General features: G+C 45.8%; 1 protein-coding gene across 9 annotated transcripts in view; it reads left to right on the top strand.

The window, feature by feature from the left end:
• LOC127001493 (uncharacterized) overlaps positions 1–22,500 on the top strand; it is an 89,979-nt gene that overhangs the window by 57,113 nt on the left and 10,366 nt on the right. For all 9 annotated transcript variants that reach the window (XM_050866056.1, XM_050866059.1, XM_050866057.1 and 6 more), the window contains 5 exons: positions 15,700–15,832; positions 17,029–17,243; positions 18,333–18,458; positions 19,602–19,817; positions 20,842–20,990. In XM_050866056.1, the coding sequence (XP_050722013.1) occupies positions 15,700–15,832; positions 17,029–17,243; positions 18,333–18,458; positions 19,602–19,817; positions 20,842–20,990 (839 nt within the window). The remainder of the gene's footprint in view (positions 1–15,699; positions 15,833–17,028; positions 17,244–18,332; positions 18,459–19,601; positions 19,818–20,841; positions 20,991–22,500) is intronic.

Raw genomic sequence — 22,500 nt, 5'->3', positions numbered from 1 at the left:
TCCTCGTCCTCCTGCGCGAGATAGACTGGAGAAGATTTGCAAGACAGACAGAGTCATTAAAGCATGTTGCCTCGTTTTAACCTAACAGACTTTTTCCTTGTCCTTTTTTTTTTTTCCCCTTCCGTCTCTTCTTCTTCCTCCATTTATCTCTCATTGTCCTCGTGCCGCCTTTCCTTTCCACTTCTCTCCTCTATTTGCTGCACTGTTCCTTCTTTTCCATTTCTTTCCTCTCCCTGAACCCCTTCCCTCTTCCCACTCTCTCTCTCTCTTCCTGCTCCCTCGCCGTATGCTCTTCTCTCCTCATCCATGTCGCTATCCATCTCCATTACCTTTATCAGTTTTCCTTCTACCCTCGAGCTTCCATCCTTCCTCATATCCTTCACTTCTTTCTATCAATATATTCCTCATCATCCCCTTTAACCTCGCCATTCCGTTCTCCTTCTCTCTCGTTTCTCTTCCCATTTTCGCATCGCTCCTCCCATAATCCTCCTTCCTCTTCCCGTTTTGGGGGTCTCGTTTTCATCTCCTTTCCGCGCGATCGCCGCTTTCTTTTTCCCTTCCTGTCACTCGTTCGCGTCTACTTTATTTGTCCAAAAGTTTTCCCATCTCTGCCCGTCGCCTTTTGACTCCTCCTAACTTGTTGACGGCGCGCCTCCTTTGTCCTTTCCCTTGACGAATCTGTGTTCCCTTGCCAACCCATCTTCGTGACGGCCAAAGACTCTGTAACAAACTTCCTCCCCACATGAAAGCCGCCAGACCTATAGTTTCGCAATCGACCTTTTCCCCCCCCCTTCCCTCGCTCCCCTTTACTGTCACTCCGCGTCCCTCCTGCCGTTGTTATCTCTCTCTCTTCTTTGACGTTTCCTGTATCTTTTTATCTTTTTTCTTGCTTTTTCGTCATTTTTAACCATGATTTCCTTATTCTTTGCATTTCTGACCTATAAACAACACACACACACACACACACACACACACACACACACACACACCTAATTATCTGTATCTTTTTTTTTAATCTTTTTCTTGCTTATTCGTCATTTTCTAAACCATCTATCCCTTATTCTTTGCTTTTCTGACTTATAAAGAACACACACACACACACACACACACATACACACACACACACACACACACACACACACACACACACACACTCGCACCTCACCACCTGCACTATTCCTGGACTCACCTATTCCTCTATTCCTGTCATGTATAAACCTTTCCTGCACTCGCCGCCAAGCCCTACGCGCCCCCTAACCCTCTCGCCCTCGCCTCCGCCACCGCCCGTCCCCGTCCCTGCCTCCACCACCGCTGCCTCGCCTCTAGAAGCCCCTCGTCTCCCTTCGTCGCCATCACGGTGTCAGATTTCCTTCAGTATGCCGCAGAGGGTTCAATAATCTCCCTGGGTTTCCTGCTTCCTTCTCTACCCTCCGCCTCCTCCTCCTCCGCCCCCTTCTCGGTTTTCCTTTACTCCTTCCCCGCCTCCTACTCCTCCTACTCCTCTTACTCCTCTTATTCTTTACGTCTTCCTTCTCTTTCTTATCCTCCTCGTGCTAAACCTCTTCCTACTCTCCCTCCTCCTCCTCCTCCTCCTCGTCTTCCTCCTCCTTCCTGTCTTTTTCTTGGTCTTCCTCCTCCTTTAGTCTCGTTTTTACTTCCTCACATTCTCTTTTCGTTCATATTCTCTCCTTGAAATCCTCCCTCAAATCCGCCTTCTTGGTAGTCACATTCTCTTATTATTATTATTCCTCCTCCTCCTCCTCCTCCTCCTCCTCCTCCTCCATTTCTTTCTTATCTTCCTCCCTTATTTCATCCTCCTCTATTCCCTATTATTTCCTGCTCTTCTACCTCTTTCTCTACATTATATTTATTTAATTCTCATCGTTTTCGTAATCTATTTTTCAACATCTTTTCCTTCTTTTTTTGCGCACCTCCCCACACACCAACACACACCTACACACACGCTCACAATGGAAACTTAGTAATCTTCAACGGCTCCAAAACTTATTTTTCCCTCTTATCAGCTCGATACATTCTTCCAGTCGACTTAGCTGTCTTCTTTGATGGCACTGAGCTGTCGCCTTGATCTTTTCTTGGAGTATTCTCTGCCTGTCCCGCATTCAAAATCTTATCTGAAGACTTCGTATCTCCACCCAAACAATCAGCTTCCTAAAGGTCGGTCGTTCTGTTTCACAAGCGCCAATTTGTCTCCCCCTTCACGATGGTATCTGTATGCAAGAGCCTTATTTGTCTCAGTATCTAGAACGCATCGCATGACTCCACTCACACAGCAGCGGAAAGTCAAAGGATATTCGCCTCCCCCGACTCCTCTCCCCTCGCTAAGTGTCTTCATCTTCACCGCAATGTTCCCTTCCTTGCCGTCAGTTATCTCTATCTTCATGCAGACTGCTCTTTTCAACTTCCTAATTGCATGCCTCCACTCCCCACCCGCGCCCCGTTTCACAAGACTTTGTTCGAGTTCATCTCAAAGCCATCCTACTTGTTGAGGCAAAGGTTACTGATATCTGTTATTTCATCCCAGTCATTAAAGCACACTCCGGAACAGCCTCCCTTCACCTGTGTAGCCTTCCTGCCTCTCGAGCACCGCGGAACTTACAATTTAGATGTCTTTGTTGGCTTCTCCTATATTACTTACATACATACATACATGCATACATACATATCTACATACATATATACATACATACATAAATATACATGCATACATACATACACACATACATAGATATAGATAAAATACATATAGACAGATAGATAGAGATAGATAGGTAGACAGATGTGTGTGTTTGTGTGTGTGTGTGTAGCATGCTGCAGGCAGGCATTTTCTCTTTAATATTTTATATAGTCCTTGCTCTGTCTCTTTGTGCCATTAAAAAAAAGGAAACGCTGCTTTGAGGCCGGTGAGCCAGGCAAAGGGAGAGGTAAATAGTTGAGAACACACACACACACACACACACACACACACACACACACACACACACACACACACACACACACAGACACACGCACACGGTTAGTTAGAAACACCAAAGAAAAGAAACGGAGTTAATATAGGAATGAAAACTCGCCGCTCGACACCGCCCACACACAGACATGCATACAGACAGACAGACGGACGCACCCGAGTATGACACAATCGAGGCTCTCCGTCGCGGCGCACGTGAAGCGGTTATCATGAACTCACAATTTCCCTTCGAGCGGCCCAAAGGAGTACGTGCCGTGCCTCCCTCCCTTATATTCCTTGAAAGATTTTTCCCCTCCGTGCTCCAGGGATGTTTATGCCTGCAAATGGGAGGGAGGCGGGAAGAAAGGAAGGGAGAGAGAGGGGGAGAGGGGGAGGTAAGGGTGAGAGAGGGGGAGGGAGGGGGAGAGGGAGAGGAAAGAGAGAGAGAGAGAGAGAGAGAGAGAGAGAGAGAGAGAGAGAGAGAGAGCAGAAAAAAATGAGGAAAAATCTAAAAATTGGAAAACTGAAGTCTGAAAGAGAAAGAACGAAGGAACGAAAGAAAACGAGAGAGAAAGAAAGAAAGAAAAGAGAAAAAGAAAGAGAGGAGGAACCTAAAAACTGGAAAACCGAAGTCTGAAAGAAAGAGAGAAAGAAAGAAAGAAAAAAAGAGGGGGAGAAAGAGAGAGAAAGAGAGCATAAATCACGTAATTTTATGAAGCCCAGCAAGAAAGGTGAAGAGCCAGAGGATGCAGCAGTTCACAGGGCGCTGATGGGACGGGCGAGGACACGGTAATGAAGTGGAGGGCTACTTTGCTTTGAGGCTGAAGGGGCGAAGGTGATTCCAAGTGGCGGGGAAGAGGAGTGTCAAGAATTCCTGCTAAATGGACCAGAGAATACCGCTGAAAAGGGCTATTAGGGTCATATTCTGAAACATGTCTGGCGTGCAAGCACTCACACATTTAACAAGGCCTTCGTCGGGGTTGTGGGCACTTCCATGGGTAGTTTTGTGGATCTAGAAGTAGTTTGACTCTTCTTCCGTACCGCGAACGAAAAAAACTCATTACAACCCGATTAATCTCTTTTTTCGGCCTTTGGAAATGGTTGATGAGAGAGGAGAAAGCGTCTAAGGATACCAACCTAGTGTATGGTAGTTGCCAGGATTGTAACATGACCTATCGTATTAATGTGGTGTTAAGAGCGAGGTGTTGTGGTGGGCGCTAGAGGGGGCTGTATAAGTGATGGATCTTTCTCATATTCTTCAGTATTCTTTTCATTGCTTTCCTTCTTAGTCATCCGATGCGCGCCAGTCATTGCTCCCGAAACTTGTCCGCGCCGTGAGGTCGTGAGATCATGGTGTAATAACCTTTAAAATGATCCTATTGACATCTTGGAAGTGAGGAAGTGTGCGCAAGAAAAAGGGCAAACGTAGAGCAGGTCCTTTCTTATGCATATCTTTAGTTTTTCATGCATTTCCTAGGCCTGAGAGTTCGGGAGTTCTGTTCTTAAATGGTTCTATCAATTGCATGGGATGGCGGTGGTGAGGGCAAACCAAGGATCGTCCGCAGAATCTCATTGGCGAAGCGTGAACAGTTTCCAGATTGAGATTTGGATACGCCCCGCAGCCAGTTACGTCGCCTGGCCACACACCGCCCGTTACTCGCCGCTCCTCCCCCACGACCTCGCGTTAGGGTGTGGCGGCGGCGGCGGCGGTGTTGCGAGCGTGAGAAGAGAGAGCAGGCGAGGCGTTGTCTGGGAGCGAGGGAAGTTTTCGAGAGAGCCAGGACGAGGGAAACTGTGGGAAAATATTGAGTCTGATACATTTTTTCCTCTTGCTTTATCTATCTGTATCTACCTTCCTATCTATCTATCTATCTATGACACACACACACACACACACACACACACACACACACACACACACGCACACGCACACGCAAGCACACGCACACGCACACACGCATTACATGAATATAAAACACCTCACATTCTTCATAATTATAAGCCACGTGTAAGAGAGAGAGAGAGAGAGAGAGAGAGAGAGAATGAACACTTAGACAATGTATGTACAGCATGCGACCACCTTTTTTAGTGCCGCTCTTGTTCCACTATTTTTTACCAGCAAGAGAGAGAGAGAGAGAGAGAGAGAGAGAGAGAGAGAGAGAGAGAGACGGAACTACTAACAAGGGTGCAACAATATGTACGTGCACAATTGAAACGCGTCCCGCACCTCTTCCATTTCGGGTCCCAGCGGCGTGCCCTTTCCTTTCCCCTTCGCCTCGTCTCATTTCGGATCAAGAAAATGCCGTGGCCTTCCTGTCGTTTTCTCTAATGGCACCGCCGCCTCTTCCTTTCCCATTCCTCGCACTCCCATCCCGGACAGCAAGAGCCGCTTTTGTTCGCCAGAGGGTGTTATTTAGCCCTTACGGAGGAGGGCTTGAACCGCATTAGGAGTTCGCGAGGTATATATAAATTTCCCCAGTATCCCTCAAGGCTCTCAGCACACCGCCCGGGATAACGGCTCCTCCTCGGCCCCTTTGAATTCTTTTTACGGGAAGCTTTAGAAATTTCATCTCCCTACACCGGTGCGTCTTGGCTAACTTACGGCCCTGTCGATCTGTCGATATGGGCGCTCGTCCCACCACCACCGGCCAGCCCCATGCGCGGCCCCTCCTGCCCGCTCTGCCGCGCCCCACCACCTTCTTTCAAGGCTGCCTGCTGCTACCTTCTTGTCACTAGATTTACGCTTCAGTCGCCTTTGTTGTGTGTCTTAGGAGTGGAGGCGGCAGTGGCGGTGGTAGTAGTAGTAGTAGTAGTAGTGTAGTAGTGTAGTTGTTTAAGTAGTAATAGTAGTAGTAGTAGTAGTAATAGTAGAGGTGTCGTGCAGTGTAGTACAGGTTATAGCTTTCTGTGCCATAGTAAGCACTTTCCTTATCTTCACAGGAATGGCGCTGTATATTTGTACCGTATTTTCAGCCAGAGGAAATAGCCCGAGTGCCTGCCGTGACCCCTTTGTCTTTCCCGCCCTACCCTTTATCAGTCCCCTCGCTCAAGAGTCCTCGCGTGGCCGCATTTTCCATCCCTCCTTGTCTCGGCTGCAATTAAATGTTTTCCTCGATTTCTTACCTTTCCCTTGGGTGGTCAGGGTCTCCGCCACAGCTCCCGGCAAATATTTCTCGACGGTCGCAGCCCCGAGCCAGCCGGCCCTCTGTTTTCTTACACAATACTTCGTTCGTGTCCACTCCAGGCACCTCCTCCCCTCCTCCCCTTCTCTCCTCCTCTTTCTCCTATGTGTGTTTTTTTTATATCTCAGGTTGTAAAGGTGCGTGGACAAGGAGACGCTTCCCTCCACGCCGCTTCTGTGTCTATTTTAACTCACGTTTCTTTAGCGTCCTTTGAAGCGGGGAGTGCATACAAATGTGCCTGTTAGGTGCTTGCGGATTTTTGCTGGCGTTTTATATATTTCATCCCTGCATTTCCCCTTCTTCGTATACATGGAAAACACACACACACACACACACACACACACACACACACACACACACACACTCCGGTTACTGTCCCCCCCTTTTGTGCAGCCGGGATTGGGGAGTGGGAGGGGGGTTTCGGTAGCACCATGCAGAGATCGGCCAACCAGCCCCAAATATTCTCATCGGAAGGGTTCTATATCGAGATCATGAGTACAGCGCATGATCAGCCCGTGGTGAATTACAAACCTTTACCATTGAGGATATCTTTCATCTGCGGGTTTTACTGCAGCTGACTGATGCATTGAGATTAAAGAAGTCGAACATTAAAGGCACGAAAAGTTGGGTGTTATGACAGAGCAAGAGAGAGAGAGAGAGAGAGAGAGAGAGAGAGAGAGAGAGAAGGGGGGGGGGTAAGGGAGGAAGATTGACTGTCTGGCTGACTGACTGAATATATGCAATAATCAATGGAGAATGAATAAGTAAGCTAACTCCGGGAGACTTCGCATTTTCCCGGCGATTGATATATGTCCCTCGTTTTTTTATCTTTTTTTCTTTCTTTCTCCTGTTTGCTCTTCCCTGCGCCGCTGAAGCTGTGCTCATGCGCGGTAAAAGTTCTCGACGACTATCCCTCGCCGCGTATTGGGTTTGTTCATTTCCTGTAGCAGGCAGGCGCGCGGCTCCGGTAGAGGCGACCAAGAAAAACATATTATGGGAAGTATTCTGGGCGCGAGCAATTTCGTGCGCGGAAGTTTATCACCTGAGTAAATATTGGCGGAAGGTGATGTTGAGGGCTGTAGCGCGGCAGTGGAGGAGGAGTAACAGCAGTCGTACTAGAAATGGTGGTGGTGGTGGTGGTTGTTGTTAGTGTATTTGTTGTTTTCATAATATTATAAGAACATGAGGAGTCTGCAAGAAGCCCAATGACTTATACTGGTCTCCTTCTCTAAAACCTATCGTCAGTTATGCTTACTATCCATGTTGATATTGTTGTTTATGCAGTGGATGTAGAAGTCGTAGTAGTAGTAGTAGTAGTAGTAGTAGTTGTTGTGGTTGTGGTTCTACGATGTTTTAAAGAGAGAGATAAAGAGAGAGAGAGAGAGAGAGAGAGAGAGAGAGAGAGAGAGAGAGAGAGTGTTGTGTGTGTGTGTGTGGCATGACGTAAACATGAGCAGCAGCCAAAAAAAAAAAAAAACGCCGCCGCTGCTCAATCACTCATTTGCGTTACTTTATTTACGCGTCCATTCATTCAGTTTTCGGTGCGCCTGTCACCGCGTGAAACGAATCCGAATAAAAAATGTTGTCAAAAGCATGGGACACAAATACACGGAAATAAATATCAAAGGAATAAAATAATGTGCGCAGGGCTTTTTTTTTTTTTCGCATTCACATTAAATATATATAACAAAATAAATAGATCCTGGATAGAAAGGAAAGGAGGTAAAAAAGGATTGTGTGTAAGTAAATAGATGCTGGATAGAAAGGAAAGGAGGTAAAAAAGGATTGTGTGTAAGAGAAGTTCCGTTAATTATTTCTTCGGCGGAGTCTCAGTATAACGTCAGAATGAAATAATCTGCATTTTTTTCGTATTCACATTAAATATAAAACAAAACAAGTATATGCGGGGTAGAAAGGAAGTAAAAAAAGGATTGTTGGTAAGAAAAATTCCATCATCTTCTTTCTAACATTAAAATTCCTTCAACGGGGTCTCACTATAACGTCAAAATAAAATCATCTACACTCTTTTTCGCATTCACATTAACAACAAAACAAAAACAAGTATATACGGGATAGAAAGGCAGTTAGTAAATAGAGGAGCATTTGTAAGAAAAATTCCATCATCTGCTGCTTTCTGCCATCAAAATTCCCTCTTTGGAGTCTCACTTTGGAGGCGGACAAGGATCTCCATGCATTCAGACGCCGGCAGCGGAAGGAATGGCAGGAATGAAAGAATAGCATCCTGGCCGTCAGAACCACAGCGGGGCGTGAAACGTGATGCAAAGAACACGAAGAGCAGGAGAGAGAGAGAGAGAGAGAGAGAGAGAGAGAGAGAGAGAGAGAGAGATCACCAACTAAATGAATAAGAGGTAGGCTATAAAGAAAGAAAACGACACACTCAAATAAACAATCCGATGGACATACCCAGACAGACAGACAGACAACGTGGCCCACAGATATGCACGTAGACACGCAGGGAGAGATCCAGACAGACAGACAATCAAACAAGCTCGAGGAAACAGACAGTCGGGCAAACAGTTTATCGACATTCAGGTCAGTTTTAGCGCGAGGCGTCCCCGCAGACCCGCCGTCCCGTGGGGGTGTGCGGCGGTCCGGGAGGGAAACTCCACGCCAAATGACTCTGTCCGCCTCGCAGCCCCCGGCGAACATGGACACGGGAAACACGAACGAAAGAGAAAGAGCTTCGTACCGAACTCCATCTCTGCACCGACTGTTTAATGGGGCGGAAGAGCAGCCAGAGACGACACTCGCTTCTCAAAACTATACGGTCGGAGTGGACGCTGGGCTTCGCGGGAGGGAGGGATTGAGGGACAGTCCAGCCAGCGCAGTGTGGTCTACTGATTTTAAAGGCAACACGCAAAGCTTTGTGGAACTTTCTTTCCCCGGAGAGTCAGTTTTATAACTTTTTAATAGTATGTGCATCGTTCATAATGGTCGTAGTTTCGGCAGGATGCGTTTGTAGAAGTAACTTTATTAGGGGTATTTGTGGCACAGATAAAGGTCTTCAGCGTGCTCGAAGATGTAGGACCTCGCACCAGTTATCGGCTACAAACTCAGTCACACACACACACACTCTCTCTCTCTCTCTCTCTCTCTCTCTCTCTCTCTCACCCCCCCCCCCCCCCCTCTCACAGACACATATGGATGGATAGATACATAGATAGATAGATAGATAGACAGACAGTTTTTCAAGTTATTTATTATTTATCGAATTTTCTTTCATTTATACAACTTTTAATGTTTTCTTGTAGCTCACTATTTAGAGCTACTTACATAATGAACGTCTCAGGACCTTCCATTGTATATGAACGAGCCACACCTCAACTTTCCCTTCCTTCATTTAATTTGCATCGCCGCGTCACTCCGCTCGAAGAACGTCAACACATACAAGTTCTGGCAATACCCTTCTGCAGCTCCTTGTACAATTCATCAGTTCGAAGTATGACAGTCGCTACAGAGCCTCCAGGAACAACATTTCCGTGCAACATTTACTACCAGTACTCCAGCGGTAACGGCCCACATCAATATTTACCGCCAGCACTCACGGTCTAACAGCGTACATCAATATTAATTTGGTTTTCCACCGCCACGCACTCACCCTTCACTCCGGCACCCCACATGATATACTAACAACAACGACACACTCTTCCGCCCCGCCACGACTCGCTGGACTCTCTCAACCTCTGTCTTTTCACCTCGCTTCCCCAAAATACTTAATACTTCACAAACTTTAGCACGCTTGACAAAAAGCAACTGTACTTTCTTCAAACTTCTTTTCCTCAACTATTTTTCAAGAAGGTGAGATATCTACTCCCGAGCGAAAAATGGCCTGGAGAAAACACCAAAAAGAAAGTAGATATTTTCAGCCATGTGTCGCGCGTCGATGTGAAATATTGCCGAGAAATAAATCACGGCGCTAAGGAATTTCACGCGTCGGTAAAATTGGGAAGGTACACAATAAAGAAAAAATATATATTGGAGGAGCTCAACGAAGCCGAAAGTTTTTATAGTTGAGGAAGAGAAGACCTACTGGGGGGGAGGGGGGGGTACGGGGAGGGCACTAAACCAGCTGAGAAATAATGTGAACATTTGCCATAAACTCGCGTAAAAAATAGTCGTCCTAATCTGATGAAAACAACGAGCTCAGTGTTGCCAGAGGACAGACAGAGGCAGTGTTGACGATTCTTGTTCTAGTGGTGGTAGTAGTAGTAGTAGTAGTAGTAGTAGTAGTAGTATCAGTAGACGTAGTAGTAGTAGTAGTAGTAGTAGTAGTAGGAGGAGGAGGAGGAGGAGGAAGAAAAGGAAGAGGAGGAGTAACTAGTAGTAGGAACAGTAATAGTGGTAACAGTAGTAGTAGTAGTAGTGGTGGTAGTAGTAGTAGTAGTAGTAGTAGTAGTAGTAGTAGTAGTGGTAATAATAATAGTAATAGTAGTAGTAGTAGCAGTGGTGGTAATAATAATAATAGTAGTAGTAGTAGTAGTAGTAGTAGTAGTAGTAGTAATAGTAGTAGTGGTGGTAATAATAGTAGTAGTAGTAGTAGTAGTAGTAGTAGTAGTAGTAGTAGTAGTAGTAGTAGTGGTGGTAATAATAGTAGTAGTAGTAGTAGTAGTAGCAGCAGCAGAATTAGGTCCCGTTACAAAGGCAATGACGCACTCCCACCCCACCCCCCAAACCCCCACTTCCCATCATCAGCGGAAGCGGCGGCAGCACATTAACGGTGTTTGGGAATCACTTTCATGTGCCGCACAAAGCAAACGCAGACAAAAAAAAAAAAAAATCGCACCAGCCCGAGATAATAATTTGCGACGGAACAAAAGCCGAGCGCCGAAGAGCGAGACAAAAGCCCGCCTGTTCCTAGCGCCTTCGTTAGTATCTTGGTTGTCATTTACATCATTCATCATCATCATTATCATCATCATTATTATTGTTATTATTGTTTATTTATTCATTATTTTTTCCGTGCTTTGTAGTAGTTGAAAAGGTGTTTATCAGTAGAATAATGGAAGAAGTAGCAGTAGTAATAATAGTAGTAGCCTAATAGCAGCAGTAGTAGCAGTAGAAGTAGTGTTAATAGTAGGTAGTAGTCAGAGGGGGGGGGGGAATTTTCTCTTATTTAGCTTTCAGTCTCATATCCATTCGCTATACAGTAAGTTTTTTTTCTTTTTTATTTTTGTAATGGCAAGTTTTTTTCTGCCTTTCTTCTAATCTGTTCAGTTTTTACCTTCACAACATTTTTTATTGGAACCAGAACCTCAAGTAAACGTAGATCCTGCCATTTAACCACTTTTCGTAGTTTCTTTATTCAACTCTACTTTGTGTTTGTTATAGTGAGATGATAACACAACGGGAGTTTATTCCACCCTCGGATGCATGGTGAATTTACCCTGGGCATCTAAGAAACGACGGAAAAAGATGTGTTACCCCTCCCTTGGTCTACCCATTCATATATGATCCAAGAAAACGACATTACAAAAACGAAACTTAAATGAAGGAAAAGCTAAATTAAGATTGAAAGAACGGAGGAGGAAGAGAGTGAGAGGTTAAAGACATGAAGAGAGTGAGGAAACAGAATGATGAGGAGGGTATCAGGACACCTCTCCTCTCGAAACTGACCTATCTTTCGGCCACTCCTCTCGACTCTTCGTAGGAGCAGTGAGTAGCGGGCTTTTTTTTTTCAGTATTATTTTCCCTTTTTTTTTGCTCTTGCACTGCTTCCTCTACTGTAAAAAAATAAAAAAGTGAAGAGGAGGAAGAAGGCAATCTGACGGCAAGGAGAGCAGCTTAATCATGCATACAGTCTAAGGTTTCATTCACACAGCAGCTTCCCAATCAGTGCTCTTCCGTCCATTTTCTTGATTACTACTTTTGTTCTCGTCCTGCACAAAGACTCCAAATTACTAATCAACTCTACATCACATTATTTTTTTTTCTCATTATCTGTTGTATCCTTTCATCTTCACCTCCTTGTACTAAGCTCAGTCTTCCGTGCGTGACATTTATCAACACTTTAATCCGCCCTTCATTAATGGCTTCAGGTATAAATATTGCGCATGTCCCTTTGTAAGTCCAGAATTATTGCACGTTTTTGTATTTGTTCTTTAATCATCTCTGGTATCACTCCCACACATAATCATGAAGAGAGTGTGTGTGTGTGTGGGGGGGGAGCTATATGTGTGTGTGTGGGGGGTGAGGGGGGAGATATATATGTGTGTGTGTGTGTGTTTGTGTGTGTAATTCACCACGGTCTGATCACGAGCTGGACTCATCACCACGAGCTAGTACCTCCTGATTAGAAAAAGGCTCATTATAGTCGATCTGTGTGTGTGTGTGTGTGTGTGTGTGTGTGTGTGTGTGTGTGTGTGTGTGTGTGTGTGTTCGTGATCAGCGTCATGAAGTAGCCATAGGAGGGGAAGGACGGCCGTAAGAAGGGTAAAAACGGATAAAGAAGGGAAGTACGCCGGGAGGAGAGGTGATGAGCACGAGGGGAAGGAAACACTAATATGTAAATGTCGCTCCTCCAGCAAACTTGAGCCCATTGTTTAAACTTTAAATTCTCGCTTACCCGTTTCCTCCCCGACTTCCCTCCATCCTTTCCTCCCTGACTTTCTCTCCTGACTTTCCCTCCCTGACTTTCTACCTTCCTTTCCTTCCCTGACTTTCCCTCCTGACTTTCTACCTTCCTTTCCTTCCCTGACTTTCCCTCCTGACTTTCTTTCCTGACTTCCCTCCATCTTTTCCTTCCCTGACTTTCCCTCCAGATTTCCCTCCATCCTTTCCTCCCTGACTTTCTCTCCTGACTTTCCCTCCAGACTTCCCTCCATTCTTTCCTTCCCTGACTTTCCCTCCTGACTTTCTTTCCTGACTTTCCTCCATCCTTTCCTCCCTGACTTTCCCTCCCTGACTTTCTACCTTCCTTCCTTCCTTCCTTCCTTTGTTCCTTCCCTTCTTCCTTCCTTCATTAATTTATTCTCACTGGGTTGTTGTTGCTTTTTTTCTTTCTTTCCTTCATTCCATTCCCTCATTTCTTTCTCCTGTCTTTCTTTTATTCATAATTTCCTTCACATATATTTATCACGTTACCTATTTATTCCTTCCTTCCTTTCATCTGTTCCTTCCTTTCCTTTTTTTCTATTTCTTCCCTTCCTCCTTTCCTTCTTTCCCTCCCTTCTTCCTTTATTCATTCTTTCATATGTTGCTTTCTTTTTTTTTCTTCCTTCCTTCCTCCCTTCCTTTTCCTCGCATATTTTCTTTTCCTCCCTCATTGTTTATCACTCCTTAATGTTTCACCTTTCCCCGTTTCTTTCTCTTTGTTTTCCTTTCTCTCTCTCTCTCTCTCTCTCTCTCTTCCCCCCCCCCCTTCAAGTAATCAACATTTTCAGCATAATCAAGCTCTCTTTTCTTCCTATTCTGCTTCCTACTCTTCTTCAAAATTAGTTTGCTTCCACTTTTTATCATGTTTGTCCTTATTTCCATATTAATTTCTTGAACATATTTTGCTGTCGCTTTTTTTTCACTTTTTTTTACTTTTCATATTTTTCTTGTTTCCTTTAATTCTTTTTCCTTTTCGTCTTCCTTGACTTTTCTTTGTGTATCAGTTTTATTCTTGTTTTCTTCTCGTGTTTTCTTCATCATTTCCATTTTTCTTGATATATATATATTTTTTTTTCTTTATATATTTGAATGTCTCTTCCGTGCCTCTTCTTTTCTCTGCATGTCCTCCTTCCTTCCTTCCCTCTTTTCTTCCCTCCTTTCTTCCCGTTTTTTCTTCATCATTCCCATTTTTCTTGATATATATTTAGTTTTTTTTATTTTCTTTATATATCTGAATGTCTCTCTTCCGTGCCTCTTCGTTTTCTCTGCAAGTCCTCGTTCCTTCCTTTCTTCCTTCCTTCCTTCCCTCCTTCCCTCTCGCTTTTCTTTCCACTGCCATGGCTTTCGAGTCTCTGACCTTCGCGAAGTCTTAACCGTTCTTTGTTCCTCGCTGTTTTTCTTTCTCCTCTCTCTCTCTCTCCCCTTCCATTATTCATACCTATCTGCCTTCCATCCTTGACAGTAATTCTTTCCTTCACTTATTCTTTCCCAGCCCTCCTTCCTGCTTTCCTCTTATCTCTTCTTCATTCTAGTTCGCGTTTTTGTTCCTCACTTTCTTATTTTTTATCCGCGTTGCATCTTTCCACTTTTTATCGCCCTCATACTTTTTTCCTTCGTTCCTTCCTGCCTGTCTCACTTCCTTCCTTTCTTCCATTCTTTCTCTCCTTTTTGAACCTTCCCTTTTTATTCTCTCTCTTTTTCCCTCCCTTCTTCTCCTCCTTCCCTCCTCTTCCAATTCCTTATCATCACATTTCCTGGACGGTGACCTACATTTTTTTCTCTTTTTTTTTGACAAATAGCTTAAAATTTCAACGCGTTCCCTCGCAATATGTGTTAGTGGTGCTGGTGATGGTGGTGGTGGTATTAGTAGTGGTGGTGGTTGTGGCAGTGGTGATGGTGGTGGTAGTGGTTGATATGTATTGCTTCTTGTACCGTGGAAGAAGATGATGAAAAGCGAGTGAAGGTGGTGGTGGTGGTGGTGTTAGTTGTGGTGATGATGGTGGTAGTGGTGATGTGTATTGCTTCTTCTATTGTGTAAAGGCGCCGATGGTAAAGTGGTGATGAAAAGCGAATGTTGGTGGTGGTGGTGGTGTTAGTAGTGATGACGAAGGTGGTAGTGGTGATATATATTCCTTCTTGTATTGTGTGAAGGTGTCGATGGAAGAGAGGTGATGATGGTGGTGGTGTTAGTGCTTGTGGTGGTGATGGTGGAGGGGAGTGACCATGGTGTTTGCGGGCGAAATGGTGGGGTACTGTATTTTTGGGGTGTTGAGTTGATGGCGGTGTTGTGTTGCGGTGTTGTCGTGTGATCGGCCTACAACAGTGTGCTTCCTCTCTGCAGTTTTGTGGTGTTGGCAGAGTGTTAATGTGTTTGTGTTGCGGGTTTGCCTAGAATCTGTTGAACTTTCGGAACTATTGGCTTCTTTCCTTTCTCTCTTTATTCTCTCTCTCTCTCTCTCTCTCGAAACGTTATGTGGTTTTTCTATTTTTTTTTCTTTTTTCCAGGAGATACTTGGTCCGGAAACGCATTAGGAGACCACAATTTCGTAGTGTCCAAAAGCTATCTAACTAATAAAATTTTCCGGTATTACTATTTCGATGCTCGACACACGCACAGAGGCACATCGGGGCGGTGCTGATGGCCGGGGTTGTGGCAGCGACGGTGTGATGCTGGAGGCTTCCCTCATCCCCTGCATATGACGTGCTTCATCCTCCTACCTCTCTCTCTGTCTCCTCTTCTCCCCCCACTCCTTTTTTAACCCCTAGCTTTTGGAGTTCTCTTCGTTAACATACGTTGATGAGGCAGCGAGGAATGAACTCTTGAGATATTAATGAATACCCCATGTCCCCTTTCAACCTCGTGCATATGAAGGGAAAGCAAGCGTCGCAGTGCTGTTAAAGAAGAGTGGCATAAAGCTGACCTCCGTTCTTGTGTTTCAGCCGAAGTGCAGGAGGTGCGGGTGGTGGAGGGCGGCCTGGCGGTGCTCCCCTGCAGCCTCGCCGTCGACGACCCCCGGGACTCGGTGCAGCTCATTCTGTGGATCAAAGAGGGAGTCCACACGCCCCTCTACAGGTGATTAGCGGGAACCCAAGGTGCTGCATGACAGGTTCTCAGAAGATGAGGATGCTGAGGAGGAGGAGGATATTGATGATGATGATGATGATGATGATGATATGTGTGTGTGTGTGTGTGTGTGTGTGTGTGTGATATACATACACATCTTTCTGCCTTTTTCCATACCTTTCTCTCTTCCCGTCTGTCAGATAGTATAACATAAAAGTAGCTTCAGTAACACACACACACACACACACACACACACACACACACACACACACACACACACACACACACACATGTACACACTTTTCTCTTTATTTTTCATGGCTGTCTTTCTTCCTGTCTGACATGTAGAACCATATAAAAGTAGCTTCAGTAATTAAGTGAACGTCATTTCGTGTCTATTCTGAAACCATTGTATTTGAATTTTCACCCTAAAAGGCATCCTGATCCGTAATATTGTTTATTTTTTCATTATAATAGTGAAAATGAGGATTATTATTATTATTACTACTACTACTACTACTAGTACTACTTCTTTTGATAAACGGGCCTTCATCCATTAGAGTTGCGTTGTGAGCGGTATATTTTCTCATATCCTTTCACAAAGCAATTCATTGGCCCCCCCCCGCCAATGACTGTGGCCGACAACCATCTATATTTAGTATTACAAACCTTACTAAACCTATTACTACTACTACTACAACTACTACTACTACTACTATCATTATCGACATTATTATCATCACTATTCTATTACTGTTATTTTACTACTTACACTCTTACACACACACACACACACACACACACACACACACACACACACACACACACATGACGTACGGCGCAGTATCACACTCTCAGCACACCACAAAAAAAAAGACTGGCCAACACCACCGATCGAGGCAACACCGCGCCATTCCACACAGCTCAACACAAGGCAACAATTGTAGTTTTCTAACTTTAAATTGATTTTTTGCTAAGTTGCCAGTTTTCTCTCTCTCTCTCTCTCTCTCTCTCTCTCTCTCTCTCTCTCTCTCTCTCTCTCTCTCTCTCTCTCTCTCTCTCTCTCTCTCTCTCTCTCTCTCTCTCGCACACACACACACACACACACACACACCTTTCCACCTTTCTTTAATCTTTTGATCACACTAATACACACTTTCACCCTCCATCACCCTCCCTCACCCTCCTTCTCCCTCCCGCCGCAGCTACGACTATCGGGAGTTGCTCGGCGGACGACCCAAGGAGACAAAGCCCGACGCCAACACGACCCTAGCGAGGAGGACGTCGTTCCGCACGGACACCACGCCGGCGGCCCTCTTGGTGGAGCGGGTGGAGGCGGAGGATGCCGGAGTGTACCGCTGCCGAGTGGATCACCTGCTGTCCCCAACCACCAACACTCGTACCAACCTGACTGTCATAGGTGGGTGGGTCTATGTCTATGGGCCTTATTTTTAAACATTTCGTCGCCCAAGTTCACCTATTTGACAAGGCTTTCGTAGGAGTCTGGGGCATTTCCAGGAGTAGTTTTATGACCCTGGTGGTAGTTTGATGCTTCTTCTGTACTGTGAACCTAAAGAAACACTCATTAGAACCCGATTGACCCCCTCTTTGACCTTTTGAAATAGATGATGTGAGAAGCGAAAGTGTCTTATGATACCAGCTTAAGTGTGTGAGTGTGTGTGTGTGTGTGTGTGTGTGTGTGTGTGTTTGGGGGTTGGGGGGGGGGACTCTGTGTGCGGTGTGCCTGTGTCTATGTGTCGGCCGTGGATAACGATTTGTCGTTAATCGAAAGTTAGATGATGAATGAAATATGTCGCCGTCTGGACAACTTCATTATCAGTATTAATTGACTCTCTCTCTCTCTCTCTCTCTCTCTCTCTCTCTCTCTCTCTCTCTCTCTCTCTCTCTCTCTCTCTCTCTCTCTCTCTCCATACATAATTCATACATACATCCAATACACTCATTCATACATAAATACATACAAACACATACATACATAAACACATTTATTGTTATTCATGGAACTTTTAGTGACCTCAATAAGTACATACTGATATTGACGCGCATTTCATCAACGCTCACGCAATCCCTGTACCGTCGATGGCCTTCGCTTCAGTGGGATTAATAAGCTTGGCCTGAACACTCCACAGTAATTACACCTTTTCTGTTTGGGTCCGAGGAGGCAGAGCAAGGAACCAAAACAATAAAGGAAGAAAACTCGTTACAAAAACACAATAACAAGAATACAAAACAAGATAGTGAATGATCTATTTTTTTATTGTTGTATTTACTGTGTGTGTTTGTGTGTGAGAGAGAGAGAGAGAGAGAGAGAGAGAGAGAGAGAGAGAGAGAGAGAGAGAGAGAGAGAGAGAGAGAGAGAGAGAGAGAGAGATAATTAATGAGAAAACTGTAATCGTGACTTAACCTTTCTCACCACCACTACAATCACCACAAACCACCACCACCACCACCACCGTCACCACTAACCCTCTTCCCCTGCCCCCCACAGTCCCTCCTAGCCGGGCGCGCGTGAGCTGGAGCCTCGGGAACTCTGGACTCATGCCCGTCGACACGCCCACAGTCGGCCCATTCCAGGAGGGCGCCGCACCCACCCTAGTCTGCACCAACGACGACGGTGAGCCTGCCCCGCGCATTCCAAATCAGACTGCTATTCCATTACACACACGCCATTAAAAGCACACCTACGTCACCAATATTACAGCTATGCCATTAAAGATACGTTGCAACATTAATAGGAGCACTCCCCCCTACGTGGCCCAGCTGCACACGGCATAAGGGAGGTGCATCATCTATTTCCCGCGCCCCCAATAACACTAACTACATTATTAGTGGTCTTATTAATGAACACGCCGCCCTAGACGATTGTGCTACACCCCGGCCGCTTCTAATCTAGCCCTGCCTCCCTCACCCTGTGTTTAGAGTATAATTGAGTATCCGATTACCTTCGCCAACCCCTGTCATCATTCTCACCACAGGCTACTCCATCTCCTCTCCTCCTCCCCCTCCCCCTCTTCGTTTTTCTCCTCCTCCTCACCTTCTTCTCCGTCTTCTCTTTCGTTATACTTTTGTTTATTCCTCCGTCTCCTCCTCTTTCTTCTCCTTCTCTTTCTCCTTATAATTTTCATTTTCCTCCTCCTCCTCCTCCTCCTTCCCCTCTTCATTCTCCTCCTCCTCTTTGTTCTCCTCCTCCTCCACTTTCTTTCTCCTCCTCCTTCTCCTCCTTCCACCACTACTACGGACACTTTACTACTACTGGTAAAACTACTACTACTACTACTACCACTTAGAACAATCCCTTCACATTTGTCACACGTTCACCACCATCACAGTCTCATCCCTCCACCACTTTCTTAAACAAAATCCCACACCACCTCAATGTCTCTCCCACTACCAATACTTTCCTTACTATCATTCTCAGGTCAAAGTCACACCCAAAAGCTGTTATATTTGCATTTCCACAGATTTTTAGCAGCGTGATAGCAGTGTCATATACCCAAACCTCCTACGACTGTCAGATACTAACAACCTTCTGCCAAAGACTGTCACCGCTCCCCCCCACCTCAATCCCAGGTAGTCCTTCCTCCGTTACCACAATGACTACCTCGTCTCCATCACCACAATGGCCCTTCCTCCTCCACCATCACGACCGTATTGCCTCCACATCACCGTCATTATTGCCTCAGGCCCTACCACCCACCCACCCACCCACCGTCGTCCCACTCCCTCCACCATCAAGGCTTCCTCACCGCCCCTCCAGGCTGGCCCCCTCCGGCTGTCATCTGGTACGAGGGACAGAAGTTGCTTGATGATTCCTACGAGGCGGACACCGACCTTCCCTCAGCAGGCGCCGTCGAGAATGAGCTGACCCTGGAACCGCTGACCCGCGCTGACCTGGGCCGACGCCTCACCTGCACGGCTTCCAACACCAACACCACCCAGCCCGCCACCACCACCGTCACCCTCGACCTGACTCGTGAGTTGGCACCCTCCTCACCTGCTGCCTCTTGTAGCGTAGTAGAGTGGACGCCCCAGAATCACCTACATCCTGTTTGCCACCTGTAACTTTAACAATCCCCGTGACTTTACTTGGCTTTATTAGTATTTACAACTTTTGGGCTACTTTTCAACTTTGTCACCGCCTGAAATGAAAAAAAATTGTTACACCGTCTCCTGCAACCTCTAACATTAAGATCTCCGTGGCTCTACTTGGCTTTATTGTTCCTGACAGCTTTTAAACCAACTTTCAACTTTGCCACCGCCTGCATCAAGAAATATCCGTAACACCATCTCCTGCCACCAGTAAATTAATCCCCATATTTACATACCCTTATTTTGCCCTTCAACTTTTCAGCATCCTTTCCACTCTGTCACCGCCTGTATCTAAAACCATCTGTGGCACCATCTCCTGGCACCTGTAACATTAACATCACCGTAACTCTATTTACTTAGCTTTTCTTATCTCCTGCAACTCCTCAGCATCTCTTCAACTCTGTCACCGCCTGTATCATAAACCAACTGTGACACCTTCTCCAGCATCCCTGTACTCACTCAGCCCCTGTCACCACAAGCACCGCCTACACACACACAACCCCGTCATCCACACCCACTGCACGGAGAGGACCCTCATTGCCTCTTGTGACACAGCAGCATCTGAAATGAGGCCTTCATTAAATCTTCTCGCGCCGTGCTCCGCCTTTGTAAACGCCTCGTGTTATCCCTAATAGCTTTAACGCGGATTAGCTTATTCTCTCTTGCTTTGCCTTTCATCTTGGCCTACGCGCCGCTCTCTTTACTTTGCACACCATCTAATTTGCCTCGCCACTTAATATTCCATTCCATGTGAGCGCTCGTGGAGATTCCCTAACGCCTCCCCTCAGTCCTCACCCTCCCTGGACACCACCGAGCGAGTGTGCGAGTTTGCGTGTGAGTGGGTTTAAGTGGGTGAGTGAGTGTGGGTGGGGGGGTGTCTGTGTAAAGTGTGTTATTTTTATCCACAGTCAGCATCGTGGGCGTGAAGGTGGAGGAGGTTAAGTCAGCGTGGGCGGGAGAGGAGACGGAGGTGGAGTGCAAAGTGTGGGGCTCGCGACCGCCGCCCTCCGTCGTGTGGTGGCTCGGTTCGACCATGCTGGCCCCCTCACACGCCAAGGTACGCCTGGGGGAAGGGGGGGATGGACTGGGGGTAGGGATGAAGTGAGGGACGACAAGGCTGAATGGTGCTTGCTTTGTGTGACGCCTTTTAACTATATATGTGTGTAGGTGGGTGGGAGGGGGAGGGATATGTGTATGTGTGTGATCCGCAGACTTCTCATTATGTATGTATGCGTGGGTGTGTATCACTGCCATCGATCACCTGTTTTTTTGGTGTGTGGGTGAGTGCGTGTGATACTGGAACACGTGGCGCTGAGTGGTGTCATTTGTGGAGCGGCATTAAGCGCGCGGTGCTGCGGCCAGTAATTAATACAGGCTGTCGATTATCCAACCATGGTGACTGTCGGGCAGGTGGATGTAATTGTGTGTGTGTGTGTGTGTGTGTTAGAGAGAGAGAGAGAGAGAGAGAGAGAGAGAGAGAGAGAGAGAGAGAGAGAGAGAGAGAGAGAGAGAGAGAGAGAGAGAGAGAGAGAGAGAGAGAGAGAGAGAATCATACAACAGCATAGCTTAGGAACGAATTACCATAATATTGGTGTGTGTGTGTGTGTGTGTGTGTGTGTGTGTGTGTGAGAGAGAGAGAGAGAGAGAGAGAGAGAGAGAGAGAGAGAGAGAGAGAGAGAGAGAGAGAGAGAGAGAGAGAGAGTCAAACCGTGGCATAACTTAGGATCACATTAACATAAAACTGGTTATTCATGAGATCAAACTGCTATTCATACTCCTCGAAACTCGAACTGATTATCGTGATACTGATATAGCCTTCTCCATTTCTCTTATGTCTGCCTGAGAACATTTATTGGTCAGGGAATCTTTTAAATTACTAGGATAAGAGTTGAAAACCTTCTTTGGCATTTAATTTACAACTGTGGGGTTCGGAATAGCCTGGTTTTATTACACGATTCTCCCAATCCTCATAAGCCCTCCTGCTATCGTGCCCACGTTCCTGCCGGCAAGCACACGTTAAGGCCACTCGTGTCGTTAATTGTGAAATAATTTAAATTCATTTGATTCTGAATGGCATACGTGAAAAAAAATGTTCATCATATCGGAGCTCGAATTTGTCGTGTAATGCAATAATTGTAATGAAAAAGACTGTTTCACATATTAATGTTCAACGTTTAACAAGAAAATCAAACTTGTCATCTGGCTGTGAATGATAACAGATGATAACGAGGAAGGTAATATTTGCAGCCAACCCGTGATAGAAACTTTATTCATCTTTATTTCCTGACGGACGGAAAGTGATAGCGAACTTCAACGACATATTTGCCTTCTTAACCCGTCCGCTGCGATTGGCACAGATTTTGCCTTCCCTGGTAGCCTGGTAACATATAGTCCCAGGTCTTTCTTTGCCTTTGTGGTAGATAGTGGTGTGTTTCCCATGTGGTATTGGTATGCTAGATATCTCCTCCCAAGGTGCAGGACTTTACATTTTCTTCATTGAATAGTAGTAGCCATTTTTTGCTCCATTCCTGTAGCTTGATGATGTCTTCTTGTAGGAAATCCGCAGT

Source organism: Eriocheir sinensis, chromosome 21, assembly GCF_024679095.1.
Source record: "Eriocheir sinensis breed Jianghai 21 chromosome 21, ASM2467909v1, whole genome shotgun sequence".
Lineage (NCBI taxonomy): Eukaryota > Metazoa > Arthropoda > Malacostraca > Decapoda > Varunidae > Eriocheir > Eriocheir sinensis.
Note: the sequence above shows the minus strand (reverse complement) of the source record. Positions and strands in the feature narration are given on the sequence as shown.